General features: G+C 35.6%; 1 protein-coding gene across 2 annotated transcripts in view; it reads right to left on the reverse strand.

The window, feature by feature from the left end:
- VPS13C (vacuolar protein sorting 13 homolog C) overlaps positions 1 to 15,403 on the reverse strand; it is a 181,591-nt gene that overhangs the window by 40,162 nt on the left and 126,026 nt on the right. For both annotated transcript variants that reach the window (XM_081228757.1, XM_081228756.1), the window contains exons 50-59: positions 14,953 to 15,182; positions 13,366 to 13,458; positions 10,373 to 10,738; positions 7,926 to 8,012; positions 6,465 to 6,620; positions 5,766 to 6,030; positions 4,977 to 5,137; positions 3,848 to 3,969; positions 3,046 to 3,340; positions 1,382 to 1,771 (exon numbers count right to left, since the gene is read on the reverse strand). In XM_081228757.1, the coding sequence (XP_081084883.1) occupies positions 1,382 to 1,771; positions 3,046 to 3,340; positions 3,848 to 3,969; positions 4,977 to 5,137; positions 5,766 to 6,030; positions 6,465 to 6,620; positions 7,926 to 8,012; positions 10,373 to 10,738; positions 13,366 to 13,458; positions 14,953 to 15,182 (2,165 nt within the window). The remainder of the gene's footprint in view (positions 1 to 1,381; positions 1,772 to 3,045; positions 3,341 to 3,847; positions 3,970 to 4,976; positions 5,138 to 5,765; positions 6,031 to 6,464; positions 6,621 to 7,925; positions 8,013 to 10,372; positions 10,739 to 13,365; positions 13,459 to 14,952; positions 15,183 to 15,403) is intronic.

The following is a 15,403-nucleotide window of genomic DNA, read 5'->3' on the forward strand; positions in this document are numbered from 1 at the left end:
GGTAACAGAACCACAGAAACTCTAGGGGACAATGTAATATTTAAAAGCAGAGCTCTGACCTTCCCATTCACCTATGCAATGAGTATAGTGAATTTAAAGATGTATACCAATGCGACCTTCTGTTATTTGAAAAGGAATTAAAATGTAAAATGATATTTTCCAGTGTTAGACTTTTGATACAGAGCTAACGAATTCTTAAAGTTTTAGCACACAGCGAATTTATGCTTTTAACATTATTCAGCAAACAATAAAGGAAAAATGTTGTGATAAGCAGAATGGAAGACACAATTCCTGTCTTCAATGAGCTTCCAACTAAACAAACAGATAGGAAATACATACTAATAATTATGATGCGAGACTCAATGTGATAACAACTATATAAAAGGGATAATATGCAATCAAGGTGAGAGGGTAAAAAGTTTACTTCTGGCTATGGGATTCAGATAAAGTTGTACAGAAGAGATCTAATTCTGCTCCTGTATTAACCTCCATCCACCCAATAGATTATAAAATACCTGAGTACAACCAGAGGTCAGACACATAAACAAGTACAATATCAAGTATTAATCAAAACTCTAAGACACGGGTTCTCAAAGTGTGGTCTCTGGACCAGCACCATCAGCAACACCTGGCAATCTGTGGAAAATGCAAATTCTCAGACCCTACTCAGACCTACTGAATCGAACTATGGGGGTCTGACCCAGCAATCTGTTTTCAAAGCCCTCTAGGTGATTCTAACACACACTGAGATTTGAGAAGCACTTCTCTAAAAGAACACAGATGGAATATCTAGCCCCACTTTAGATGGTCAGAGAATCCTTCACACATGTCAGGCTGGAGCAGACTGCCAAAGGATGAACAGCGGATAACCAGAAAACATGAGGCAGACAGGCAAAGCACAGAGCAAGAGGCATTCTAGGCAGAGAGTGCAGACATACAAAGGCATAGAGGTAAACAAACTATACCAAGATGTGAGTATGAAAAGGAAAGAAGGGACCAGAGCATAAAGGATCAAGCCTTACACATGAGGTTTCTCTCACAAAGGCCTGCTTTAGTGCTTCACACATAGGAGGGCTCAGTTAAAATAAACCAAATTCAACTGTTCTATCTTTTGAAATGCCATTGCATCACTGGTAACCTACATAAAATCAAGGTTTCTACTTGACACTATGTCAAGAACAGAAGTAATTCTAGGGGCACCAGAGAAAAAGGTAACTCAGCCTTGGGACACTATTGTTGTTATTTCCTAATGTCCCACTTAACCGTGTATTCCTTAAAAGTCCTCTTGTACCTAATTCATACCTGTGACACTGAGCAAAGAGGTTAGCATGGCATTAGATAAACAATAAACAGGTAATTTGTTTTATCAACAAAAACACACCTTATTTTTACTAAAAATGTTCTTCTTCTTGAAAGAGAATAAAATAATATCCCTAAAATCAGCTGGATGTTTCACATGAATTTCTTCTGAACGATACTGGAGAACCCGAGAAGTCTTGTTGATTAGCCAATAGGGACTAAAGATGGATAGCTCCATCTGGCTGCCAATTCGCTTGACATGTACTGACAGGTCAACTGTCAACGCTTCTGTGGAGTCAGAAGAAAAATATACAAGAAAGAATTCGGGAAGTGTATCACATATACGGAAATGTCCATTCCAGTTTTTGCCCTGATATTTCACCAGAACTAATTCCATTATTTCTCCATTGATTCTCGAATGTAGAACATTGGCAGCACTGCCTTCTGCTAGCTCATGAGTTTCTGCTGTTCCCTAAAAACAAACAAACAAAAACTATATTTGCTTACCAATTTTTTAAAAACCTCTGCAATAACGTCCATATTTTATACAAACACTAAGTAACCTACCGGATTCACATTAACTGACAAGTCTTCAAGGTACCATCTTACATATTATGAATATCCAACAATTACTAATGATTACAAATAAAACACTATATCATAGCCAAAGTCAGAAACTGTCTTTTGGTCATTAGCAGGCCAATGGTTATAATTGAGAAAGAGACCTGTGCCAAGAATCAAAGGCTGGACTCCAGAACACTGGCTGTTTTCCATTAACAGCCATGTCATTAAATGAGCCACTTAATTGCCTGGACTTCAGCTTCATCCTTTATTCACATACTACACCTAATGGTTCTCATACAAGTAGAATAAGAAAAGTGATATCAAGCTATGCTGACAAGCTATCTAAGGTGGAACTACTTTAAAAATGAGTAATAGCAACATAATAAATTAGGCTTCCTTACCAAAAGCATCTCTTGTATAAATACTACTTAGTTCATCTAATTAATTTTATTCTCCGCAACTCAGGCATGGCTCATTGTCAGAAAAAGAAAATAAATTTAGGTTCCAAATACTTTCCAGATTTTTGTATTTTGGTATGTTGTGGTATGTAGAAATTTAAAAATATTTATCATACTTCATTACTAGAAAATGTTCCCTAATATTTTTTAAGACAGTAATTATTTTTCAGCTCAACAGAAACTTGAACCAAATAATCATCACTTTAAAACAAAAAACTTTAAAATTAACTTCATAATAAATTAAGATGAAGTATTTTCTCACTGGCATTTTTCCATACTTTAGCTAAGAGAATTATACTTAGATAATAAAAAGACTATTATAATTATTAATTTAGAACAGATGCAGCAGAGTTCAGTGGTGGAGAACAAGGAACCAAATTGCTTAGGTTTAAATTCCAGCTCTACTATTTATTAGCTGTGGGATCCTGGACGTATCACTTAACCCCTCTGTGACTCAGCTTCCTCATCTGTAAAATGGGTCTAATAACAGTACCTTCTTCAGGAAGTTATTGTAAGGACTAAATATGTTAATACATGTAAAATACATGACATAGTGGCTGGCACAAAGTAGATGTTATACCAGTTTTTGTTATTATTAATATTATTAAAGCATTACAAGTAGGTGAATGTAAAACACTGACCTCAATTAAAAATACCATTAAAAAAACAAATTAGAATTCACTCCATGTAATAATAAAAGTCAAGCAAAATGCAAGAGGCATACCTCAAGTAAATATCTTAGAGAATATGGGAGAAAATTCCGCAAAGTGACAGTAGGGTAAAGATGAATGATGTAAGCTGGATCCCAGTCTTTCCTGTGTGTACATATATAGCTTAATTCATCAGGCACAGCAATTGTATTGACTATAAGAGGTAAGAAGTTGACTTCTGTTGACGGACACTGCAGCATGCATCTGATTTCCCTGCTCCGATGAAGTTCTTCCTTCCAGGAAATGTACGTGGTGGATTCTTTGTACTGATTCTCTAAGATACCAGCTGGCTGAATGAACAGCTGACATCTACAGAAGAAGAAAACAGAGTGGGAAAACCGTTTTTACTGAGAATGTAAGAAAAAGAATCTCATTAATTCTTCTTGATAACTCTACAAGATAAGTACTATTATTCCTATCTTTACAGATAAGAAAAACAAGGCTAAGCAAGTTTAAGAAACTTGCCCAAAGTCACACAGCTGACTCATGGAGGTACCTTCTGGGAAAAAATACTCTGTAAAAAATGACAACTTAAAAAAAAAAGTCATTTCAAATACAAAGGCAATCTAATAAAAGTAAGTCTCAGAAAATTCTAAAACATCAAGTATACAACAAATTTCATCTGGTAAATTCAACAATACAAATGTATTTCTCTGTATGTCTCAAAACTGGCTTTTACAGATCTTTAAATAATAAGAATTATTATGATGTAGAATATAGATATTTTACTTTTTTCTAGAATAAAGATCCTAATTCACAGAATTAAAAATGTATATTATGAACCTTTTATATCAACATATTCAAGGAAGTATCTACCTATATGAATCTAAAGGAACATGGAACTCCTCTTCAGGTCTGGCTACTCCAATGCGCTCCAATAACTTCACATTCTTAACATATTTATAGATGATGAAAGCAATAGAGAAATGGTTTTTAATCTGTTGGACAAAAAAACATACAAGTTGTTTAAAAAGATGTAGACATTCAAAAGAAAAATGTGAGCCACACACAATCACTTTTAGATCTAAAAAATTTCAAGCCCAATATTGGAAGATACTTTTATGGTAATTGAAAAGTTTTAAGATATTTAAGGAGCTATATATATATATATATGAAACTTGATGTTTAAACAGAAGTTAAAAATTATTAGGATATTCACATGTTCATATATTACAGACTGATTTTTTTAGTGTGTACTATTATCTTTCAAATACGTATTAATCTTTGAGGATTTCAGTCATAATATTTTCCTCATTACAACCTTTTCTCAATGCACCATACAACTAAACAGAAAAGGATAGTAAAGGAAACATGAGGTAAATAAATACAGTACAATCCTTCCTTAACTACAGTGTAATATAGGTTGGAGCTAACAGTAAACTGAGAGACAATGACCAAAATTGGAAATCCTTTCATTTTTATCTGATGTTATAGGTAGGAAGAAATATTGTTCTGCTGACCATATGCTGAAATCTGTAATAATGCAGAGAAAAAGAAAAATCGATAAAGCCTTAAAGGTGGAAAAAAATATTTATACAGATTAATATGCTAAAATTTTTTTCTGGGGAGACCATTTCAACATTCCTTCATACATACTTGAAAAATACAATACAAAGAGAATGGAATGTTATCCTATTTGACAACCAGCTATTACTGCAATATTCCTCAGTTCTGAATCTTTAAAGGAATAGACAAAAATTTCATTAATTTTAAACCCAGGAGACAACAAAAATGGGCTTTAAATTAACAACAGCATTTCATGAGACACTTAAAATGAAGAATATTACAAAAGTAAGTTGGACAGGAAATACCCAGTTCAAACTATTATTTATTTCTGAACAATCAGTACTGACCTAATGAAGTTTTATTATATTCCTATATTCAGCCAAATGATTTAATATTTCTTGATATACTTAAAGGAACACAATTCATTTTAATGCATTACCTGCAGAGGCGAACGAAGGGTAATTACTTTGTTCCCTTCAGTTGCATCTATTTGTACCACAAGTGAGTCAAAATGACTGGCATTGGGATTCCATACATTATACAATCGCCGTCCAGGTCTGGCAACAGGGACTTTTGTAACTTCCGTATATCCATGAGGTGCTAAGTCAGAGCATAAGTGAGAAGCATTCCAAATACTAATTTACCTAAGTTTTTATAAGAGATCAGGAGCAGCACCTCAAAATAATGACAAGAGTATTCTTCCTCATGTCTAGAAATGTAGACTACACAAAATTCTTTTCTAAGACACAGCAGCTAACAAAGAAAGGAAACTAGTTATAAAATTTTTTGACCCCAAACAATTTCTCTTGGGGTTTTAAATGTATTAAAACAAACAAAATCCAACTTGTTCCTTATTTTCTCAACTATATAACAATAAAAATCGCTTTTTTTTGAAATGGTGATAACTACTGTCAACATTTTAAGACTTCTGAATATAGTTATTTTCTCTCCTTACTGAACTCCAGTCCCTTCTGAAGCATACTACATACTGTACTATTTAAGCACATAGAAATAATCTAGTTTTCTAAGGTAATTCTTAAATTAATCACATTTAATTTTCTCAAGTTTAGAGGAAGAAAACAAAAGTTTATCAACTATTTGTTTCAAGCCTTTAGAAATGTTGTCTCTCAAGGTTATCTGCAGCAAATATTTTTCCATATTTTATCAAAAATAAGCTGACACCAGTAATTCTGAAGATACCCTTAAAAATAGCATAAATATAGCATACCAAAGGTCAGAGAGAAGAGGGAGCTCTCCTGACGGCTCAGTGTAGATAGTTTCCCTTGACATGAAGGTTCCATGCTGGCATATTCCAATTCCAATTTCTGACCGGCATCAACATCACACACATCACTTTTCTCAAGGGAGCCCATCACTCGGAGATTATGACTGGGCTGCACCTTAATGGGAACACCTACAGAATTTGTTACTGTAAAAGGTGCCCTGTCTTTTAAAGAGTAGTCAAAAGTAGAAGCAGTGCCCTCTGAAAAACCCTGAAAAGGAACACAACAACACAATAAAACTTTTGCAAAATTCAAATTTTTTTTTCAAAACCTAGATTTCAACTACACATTTTTTAGAAACAAATGTTGATGACAGGGCTTCCCTGGTGGCGCAGTGGTTGAGAGTCCGCCTGCCGATGCAGGGGACACGGGTTCGTGCCCCGGTCCGGGAAGATCCCACATGCTGCGGAGCGGCTGGGCCCGTGAGCCATGGCCGCTGAGCCTGCGCGTCTGGAGCCTGTGCTCCGCAACGGGAGAGACCACAACAGTGAGAGGCCCGCATACCGCAAAAAAACAAAACAAAACAAAACAAAAAATGTTGATGACAAACAAAAATAATGCACACGTTTCAATTTAAAATTCCATTTGAAATAGTCCAAGCAAGAACCAAACTATGAAATAGTCCAAGCAAGAACCAAACATACTTTTGCTAAATTGTTGAAAACATTAAGACAGCTTTTGGATATTGTTATATTCATTGTATCTCCTGAAGAAATAACAATTTCTGTTTCTGGCTCAGGAAGTAGAATAAAATAATCTCCTGGCATCAAACTTTTATCCTGGACTGGATTCTTCTTTACCTACGACGATAAATACATAGCAAATTTATTAGCCAATGAATAATAAAATTAAAATACTCTTGATAGAGTCAAGGTTAAATTCTCCTAACATTGTCACTTTATATTAAGGCTCCTCAAAAGTCTCATTTTCAAAAATATTCAGTGCTTCACCCTGACTTAGCACAAGTCAGCATTCTTTCTTTCAGTGTGTAGTCCACGCATAGGGAAATGTTTAGAATTGTGCCATGGAAGGACTCCAAGTGAGTTACAATATTTGTCTTTTGTGCATTCACCAGAGAAAGCTATTTAACCAGTGTCACCTAATTGGTCATTTTACGTTGATGAGCACTTTAAGAGGACCCTGAAGTCTAAACTGATCCTTATCAGAAGTAACATCTGGAATTCCTTCTACTTTTTACCAGTAACACCTATAAATAAGTAATATGATAAGCTTTCAACCAGCCATCAGATTCCATCATAGTTTTCGTTCTAAAGGCATTTCAAAAGTCTTGTAAAACATTCTTTGTTAGCCTGCCTACTCCAAAGAGAGGTAGGTCAGAAATATTACTTCTACTTTACTGAGAGGAAATTAGGACACAGGTTAAGTGACTGCTCATCTTTAAAATAAGAATCTGCTAAGTCAATTTCAATGCCTCACACTTGAGTCAAGTTGCCCCAGAGAAGTATGCTGTGATAATTTGTGAAGGGTATAAAACTTGTGTTCCTGTTAATCTAGGAAGATGTGTTTCAGTATGTAGGACTCTGTAGTGTTCTCAGGAAGTACCATAAAGAGATGACACAAAGAATTCATGAACCAGAATAGCAGTTCTTGGATTTTTTGGTCTCTTAAAATGATTGAGGATCCCAAAAAGCTTCATTTGTGTGGGTTATTATCTATCAGTATGTACTCTATGAGAAACTAAAACTGAGAAAATTTTAAATATTCACTTAAAACCAACAATTACATGTTAACATAAATAATATTTTAATAAAAAATAACCATTAAAAATACATAGTGAGAAGAGGAGTATTTACAAATCTCTTTAGTGCAAGCCTTAAGAAAAGACAGGTGGACTCATTTCTAATTTTGTATTCAATCTGCTGCAAAACTGCATAGTCTCTGGAAAATTCCACTGTATGCCCATGAGAGAATGAGAATGAAAATGATATATAATGTCTGAATATTATTATGAAAAGAATTTTGATCCCATGATCCTCTAAAAGGGCCTCAAGGATCCTGGACTACATCTTGAGAATCTCTGAACTAAAAAAATATATATATAAATGAATGTACACAATGATATTATTTTATTATGATTTCCTTACAGCAAGCCTTAAATTCCATGGTCTCTTCCCCTCCAATCTCTCAATCAGTGGCTCCCATACAGCATGGGTCTCATTGTAATAATGAACCTGGAAAGGCACAGAATTATGAGTCTTAAAACATTAACTATGTATTTCTATAACCAGTAGGAAAAAATATTAAGTAATGTTATATGCCAATAACCATTTTAACAACACACCTAAGGACACAAAGGATATTTATAAAGAGGGTGCATTTTATTTTACTCTTACTTTGCTCCATAAACCAATTATTTAGCAAAAGAACCTTTAAAAAGTAATGACCAAATTAATAAACAGAAATCTCTGGCATTCCTATATACTAATGATGAAAAATCTGAAAGTGAAATCAAGGAAACACTCCCATTTACCATTGCAACAAAAAGAATAAAATATCTAGGAATAAACCTACCTAAGGAGACAAAAGACCTGTATGCAGAATATTATAAGACACTGATGAAAGAAATTAAAGATGATACAAATAGATGGAGAGATGTACCATGTTCTTGGATTGGAAGAATCAACATTGTGAAAATGACTCTACTACCCAAAGCAATCTACAGATTCAATGCAATCCCTATCAAACTACCACTGGCATTTTTCACAGAACTAGAACAAAAAATTTCACAATTTGTATGGAAACACAAAAGACCCCGAATAGCCAAAGCAATCTTGAGAACGAAAAATGGAGCTGGAGGAATCAGGCTCCCTGACTTCAGGCTATACTACAAAGCTACAGTAATCAAAACAGTATGGTACTGGCACAAAAACAGAAAGACAGATCAATGGAACAGGATAGAAAGCCCAGAGTTAAACGCACGGACATATGGTCACCTTATCTTTGATAAAGGAGGCAGGAATGTACAGTGGAGAAAGGACAGTCTCTTCAATAAGTGGTGCTGGGAAAACTGGATAGGGACATGTAAAAGTATGAGATTAGATCACTCCCTAACACCATACACAAAAATAAGCTCAAAATGGATTAAAGACCTAAATGTAAGGCCAGACACTATCAAACTCTTAGAGGAAAACATAGGCAGAACACTCTATGACATAAATCACAGCAAGATCCTTTTGGACCCACCTCCTAGAGAAATGGAAATAAAGACAAAAATAAACACATGGGACCTAATGAAACTTAAAAGCTTTTGCACAGCAAAGGAAACCATAAACAAGACCAAAAGACAACCCTCAGAATGGGAGAAAATATTTGCAAATGAAGCAACTGACAAAGGATTAATCTCCAAAATTTATAAGCAGCTCATGCAGCTCAATAACAAAAAAACAACCCAATCCAAAAATGGGCAGGAGACCTAAATAGACATTTCTCCACAGAAGATATACAGACTGCCAACAAACACATGAAAGGATGCTCAACATCTTTACTCATTAGAGAAATGCAAATCAAAACTACAATGAGATATCATCTCACACCAGTCAGAATGGCCATCATCAAAAAATCTAGAAACAATAAATGCTGGAGAGGGTGTGGAGAAAAGGGAACACTCTTGCACTGCTGGTGGGAATGTGAATTGGTACAGCCACTATGGAGAACGGTATGGAGGTTCCTTAAAAAACTACAAATAGAACTACCATATGACCCAGCGATCCCACTACTAGGCATATACCCTGAGAAAACCATAATTCAAAAAGAGACATGTACCAAAATGTTCATAGCAGCCCTATTTACAATAGCCCGGAGATGGAAACAACCTAAGTGTCCATCATCGGATGAATGGATAAAGAAGATGTGGCACATATATACAATGGAATATTACTCAGCCATAAAAAGAAATGAAATTGAGCTATTTGTAATGAGGTGGATAGACCTAGAGTCTGTCATACAGAGTGAAGTAAGTCAGAAAGAGAAAGACAAATACTGTATGCTAACACATATATATGGAATTTAAGAAAAAAAATGTCATGAAGAACATAGGGGTAAGACAGGAATAAAGACACAGACCTACTAGAGAATGGACTTGAGGATATGGGGAGAGGGAAGAGTAAGCTGTGACAAAGTGAAAGAGCGGCATGGACATATATACACTACCAAACGTAAGGTAGATAGCTAGTGGGAAGCAGCCGCATAGCACAGGGAGATCAGCTCGGTGCTTTGTGACCGCCTGGAGGGGTGGGATAGGGAGAGTGGGAGGGAGACGCAAAAGGGAGGGGATATGGAAACATATGTATATGTATAACTGATTAAATTTGTTATAAAGCAAAAAATTAAAAAAACCAAAACAAACAAACAAACAAAAGTAATGACCAAATAAATAGTACTATACATGAATAAATTAAATGTTAGAATGTATTATCTATTCATATATATACTTGCTGTGGTCATGCACACAAAAAAGCTCACTTCTTAATTCCTCCATTGTACGTCTAAGGAAGTTGCCTCTGAAGGTGGGTAATAATTCATGTGGTCATACCTCTAGTGTCATGTCAGCAGAAACAGCCATTAGGGAAGTCCAATTTTTAATGTTTCCTGAAAACTTAGACTCTGCCAATAATAGAGGTACAGTTCGATGCCCAAGGCCACATTCTAAGGTAACTTGAACTGACTGGACAACAACAGCACAATTTTCGTCTATCGGTGGATTTTCAATGTCTCTGAAATTTTCTGTTATTTCTGTGGCCATGTCAATACCAAGAAACCAAGAGTTATAATCACTAATAGATTTGACACCCCAAAGATGTTCCGTTTCCTTAGATATATCTTTGGATTCATCTTCTTTTGTCTTTGGAGACAGAGCAGCCATTATTGTCATCACAGTATTAAGAATTATGGGTGAAATCTTTAAAAAAGAAAGGAGAAAAAGATTTAGAATAAATTATTTCGCAGATGAGAAGAATTAATACATAACACACAAAATTTAAAGTAACTAATTACAATTTTAAATATATTAAATTAATAACTGAGGAAAACAAAAGAGAACACACAAAATCATGTGGCAAGTCAACTAACCTCAAAACAGTGATTTCTGCCCAGGTTATTCTAGAATTAAGTGACTAATGTGCATGTCAATTGTTGAAACCTAAAGTTAAATCAGTTAATTCAGAGTGAAACAGTGTTATGTGAACAGAAAAATGTAGAAGTGTAACTGAATTTTTCATTTTTCAACCAGCTGCATTAACTAAACCAAAGTATGTGATCCTCATCAAGATATACACACATGGTTTTCATTTGTCTTACTGACATAGGAAACCTGAGAATCACCATGGACCTCCTTTCACCCTAAGATCTGAAAATTCCACCTCCTATTATCTTTGGATAGTATCTTTGCTCACCTCCTCATTCCAATCATTGTGTCTTAGTTCTTAGCAACGATGATGTCTTCCATGTCCTGTCAGCACCATCTCGGGCCACCCACCATGTGATTTTTCTAAAACCCAAATCTGAGCATGTCATTCCTATGTTTAAAATCTTCAACAACTCCCCATAACTTTCAGGGTAAGATTAAAACTCTCTTTAGCGTAGGACACAAACTTCTTTGTGACCTGATGCCTAATCAGTTAAGCTACCCATGGTTTCCCAAAGTTTCAGCAATACTGGGTTAAAGAAATTAAGTGGATTCCTTTACTGTTCACTTCTCACAACCCTTACTTGTTTAATATGCTAAGGAGATATGATTACATCACCAAAAGAAGGAGCGAGTATGCAGTACTTCCCAAACTTACCTGTCAACTGAATCCTTTTCTTCATTGCCTTATTAATGTCACCTATAATAGTGTTCTCAGTCCTACGACTCCACCACACCATTCTCCCCATCCACATGGGATCAACCCTCCAAGTCCTTAAAGGATTTTTCAAGCCTTTGCCTTTATGCATATTGTTGGTTCTGTCTAGGTAACCCTTTCCCTCTCTCTCCATCTAACCACCCTCAGATGTTCAAAGCTCAGTTCAAGTAGCCCCACTTCCAGAAAGCTTCCCCTGATGTCCTAGTCTGAGCTGGAGGCTCCTGCCTGCACCCCCAAGACCACCTCATGCACAACTCTAGCACTGGAAGCTGAAAGTAATCACTCATTTACTTCTTTCTCTCACATATATCACTAAGTTTTTTGAATGTAGGGACCATGTACCCTCAGTGCTTTGTACAGGACATTCTTCATACACAGTAAAGGCTCAAAAAATGTGGGCTCAATACATAAGTAAAGTGATATACAAAGACATGGAAAAACAAACCCTCAGCACCATAACCCACTGTTGCAGGCAAAATGCATGCAAATCCAAGTTTTCTCCCCATTTAGCATTTTAAGTCTGTAGAAAAGTAAATCTGTTAACAAAATACCATCTAAGACAAACCAGTAATTTAAAATATTGAGAGAAAAGTACTTTGGAGAGCAGATTGCTTTTTCAATACTACCAATGTAAGAGATAAAAAAATTCTAATAATTTATTTCTGGCATACATCTGTCATTATAAATATTTTATAAGACAAATAAAACATTTAATCACATAATTATTAAATTCAACCAAACTACACCTCAAATAAAAGCCTAAAAATAACATTGCAAATAAAATAAGAACAACCTCATTTCTCCATCCTTCCTTTCCTTCTCTTCCCACTTCATCTCTGCTCTCACCACCCAAACCCAATCTCCAACACACACACAAATATACTAGATAAAAACTATCCTGATCATTTAAAAGTGCAGTTCACCCTGAGCAACATGGGTTTGAACTGCGGGGGTTCACTTATATGTGGATTTTTTTTCAGTAGTAAATACTATGGTACTACACGAGCCACAGCTGTTTGAATCCACAGATGTAGAACCTCAGACATGGAGGAATGCAGATTCTGAGGAACCGCATAAACCGAGGCCTGACTATAAAGTTAAAGCACTGCTAATCCCCACGTTGCTCAAGAGTCACCTGCACTCTCTCAAAGAAAACAGAAACAAACATTTGCATTAAAGAAAAATGTATTTTAATATTAGAGGTTTTTATTGATTACTAACTATGTGACTAGCATAATGCTCTAGATGTGAGAGTCATCAAAAGATAAGAAAAATAAGAATTGATTGTGGGACTTCCCTTGTGGCGCAGTGGTTAAGAACCCACCTGCCAATGCAGGGGACACGGGTTCGAGCCCTGGTCCAGGAAGATCCCACATGCCGCAGAGCAACTAAGCCCATGTGCCACAACTGCTGAGCCGGTGCTCTAGAGCCCCTGAGCCACTACTGAGCCCGTGTGCCACAACTACGGAAGCCCGCGTGCCTAGAGCCCATGCTCTGCAACAAGAGAAGCCACTGCAATGAGAAGTCTGCGCACCGCAAGGAAGAGTAGTCCCCGCTCGCTGCAACTAGAGAAAGCCCGCATGCAGCAACGAAGACCCAATGCAGCCAAAAATAAATAAATTAATTAATTAATTAAAAAAAAAAAAGAATTGATCTTCACCCAAATAATATGATAGGCACTAACCTTAATTATAAATTCTTCAACTTCAATATTTATATCTTCTTTTCCTGAAGCCCATGTACATTTTTTCATAAATAGAGAACAGGGCTGTAAGACCTAGAAACAAATAAATGAAATTTACTTATGAACATGTCTTAACTTAATTTGAGATCTTTAACTATAGTCTACAACTAGAAGCTAAAAGGCAAATTAAATTAGCTGAGAATCTCTTGTGAGGGCTCCTCCAAAGTATAACAAGTCTATGACCGTTGGAAAGGACTTTAAGCGGTTCTGATGAATTCCTTTATGCCAAATTCTTAAGTAGTAATGCACATTTACTATTAGAAGTTTAAAATGTTTCCTTTTGCTAAAATGTCTTTTAAATGATGCCCTATGTAAAATACACTTTTAAGATATCTACAAAAACGAGCTAAGGACTATGGTTAAGGTCTTACATTTGCAAAGAGGTAAATGAGGAAATGGAAATGGTATTTCATTATAATTTTTATGGTCACTAAATCACTTGAAAATGTTATTCTAAACAAACAGTTCTGTTAACACCTTTTAAAAAGACTATAGTAAGGTAGGTAAATGAACAGCTTCCAGATGATTAACAACAGGTCAGTCTTGAATTTCCTGTAAGGTCCTTATTAGAATAGATTTCAAATCTTCAAATTTGACGATTTATTAAAACCATGAAGGCTATGTTATTAAATACCATTAAAGAAACAAATAAAATGCACCTGAACTGAATGGGGGAACTAGTATGCATAACTTTCATTTTTAAAAAAGTAGGATGAGCTTTAAATAGAATGATTAATATAAGCTTTCTGTGACATGTCAAAAGAAGATGATCCTGGGACTTCCCCTGTGGCGCAGTGGATAGGACTCTGCACTCCCAACGCAGGGGGTCCCTGGTCAGGGAACTAGATCCCACATGCATGCCACAACTAAGACCCGGTGCAACCAAAAAAAAAAAAGATGATCCTGCTAAAAAGAATGTTTCATGATACAGTATAGATTAAGCCTAGCACTGCACTTCTTTATGCAAGTCACTTTGTCCATGAATTTTTTTTAATTTAAAATAACACTGCAAATGAGTCACATTATATAATGATGCTCTATAACATAAAATTATCAATTTAACATTAAAAAACATTTGGTACAGTAATAAATTTAATTAACTAAAACCATATTTTTCAACTATAATGTGAAAGCACAACTGAAGTTAATTTGTAATAAAGCAAAACATAATCTCTTTTGGGCACATGACTAATGAACTTTTTCGTTCATTCATCCACTCACTCATTGGATATACTGTGGTGAACAAAAGCAACAGCTGAAAAGGAATGTTGCTTTGTACTAAACTTCAAATACTGTTCAGCAAAAGACAGTATAATGAAAATGAGTCTGGAGACGGTCTACAGTTCTGTCACTACAGACATGGCTAAATCATTTAACATCTCTGGGACTCAACATCCTTATCTGTAAAATCTCAAGCTGGAGTAAATACTCTCTGAAGTCCTACAGAGCTCTCACATTCTGGGATTCTATGAATCAACCATATCTGCCATCCTTCAATCCAAGCTTAGAATACAAGGTAATTCTTACTGTGGTAATGTTTTCTCTTCTCTTCTCTCTGAGAAAAGGGCAAGCAAGCACTTTAAGGTCTCTCACAGAAGCTTTCATTATCTGTTCGAGTTTGGATGTCGATAGACAGAGGTTACACCAGAATGAGGCTGTCAGAGCAGGAGCATCAGCCTTTGTCAGGTTGGCAACAAACACCACCTCTGGATCTGTGATCTTGGCGTTTAAAGTCATATTTGGTCTCACAGAGTCATCTGAAGAAACAAAAATAAGAACCATAAAAGTTCTAGTAAAGTAAATCTTGTCACTTGGGTACATGTTATCTGTAAGTTGCTAAGTTGCTTGTAATATCCTGCTATTATGGATATGGTGAAAGTAACAATATTAACAACTGATCGGTAAAGACTGACGATAAATGATTATTAACAAATGTTGATTACGTGGGATAATGCAATCTGTTGTTAAGAAGATCATT

The sequence above is a fragment of the Mesoplodon bidens genome (genome assembly GCF_964165515.1).
Source record: "Mesoplodon bidens genome assembly, chromosome: 3".
In the NCBI taxonomy this organism is placed as follows: Eukaryota; Metazoa; Chordata; class Mammalia; order Artiodactyla; family Ziphiidae; genus Mesoplodon; species Mesoplodon bidens.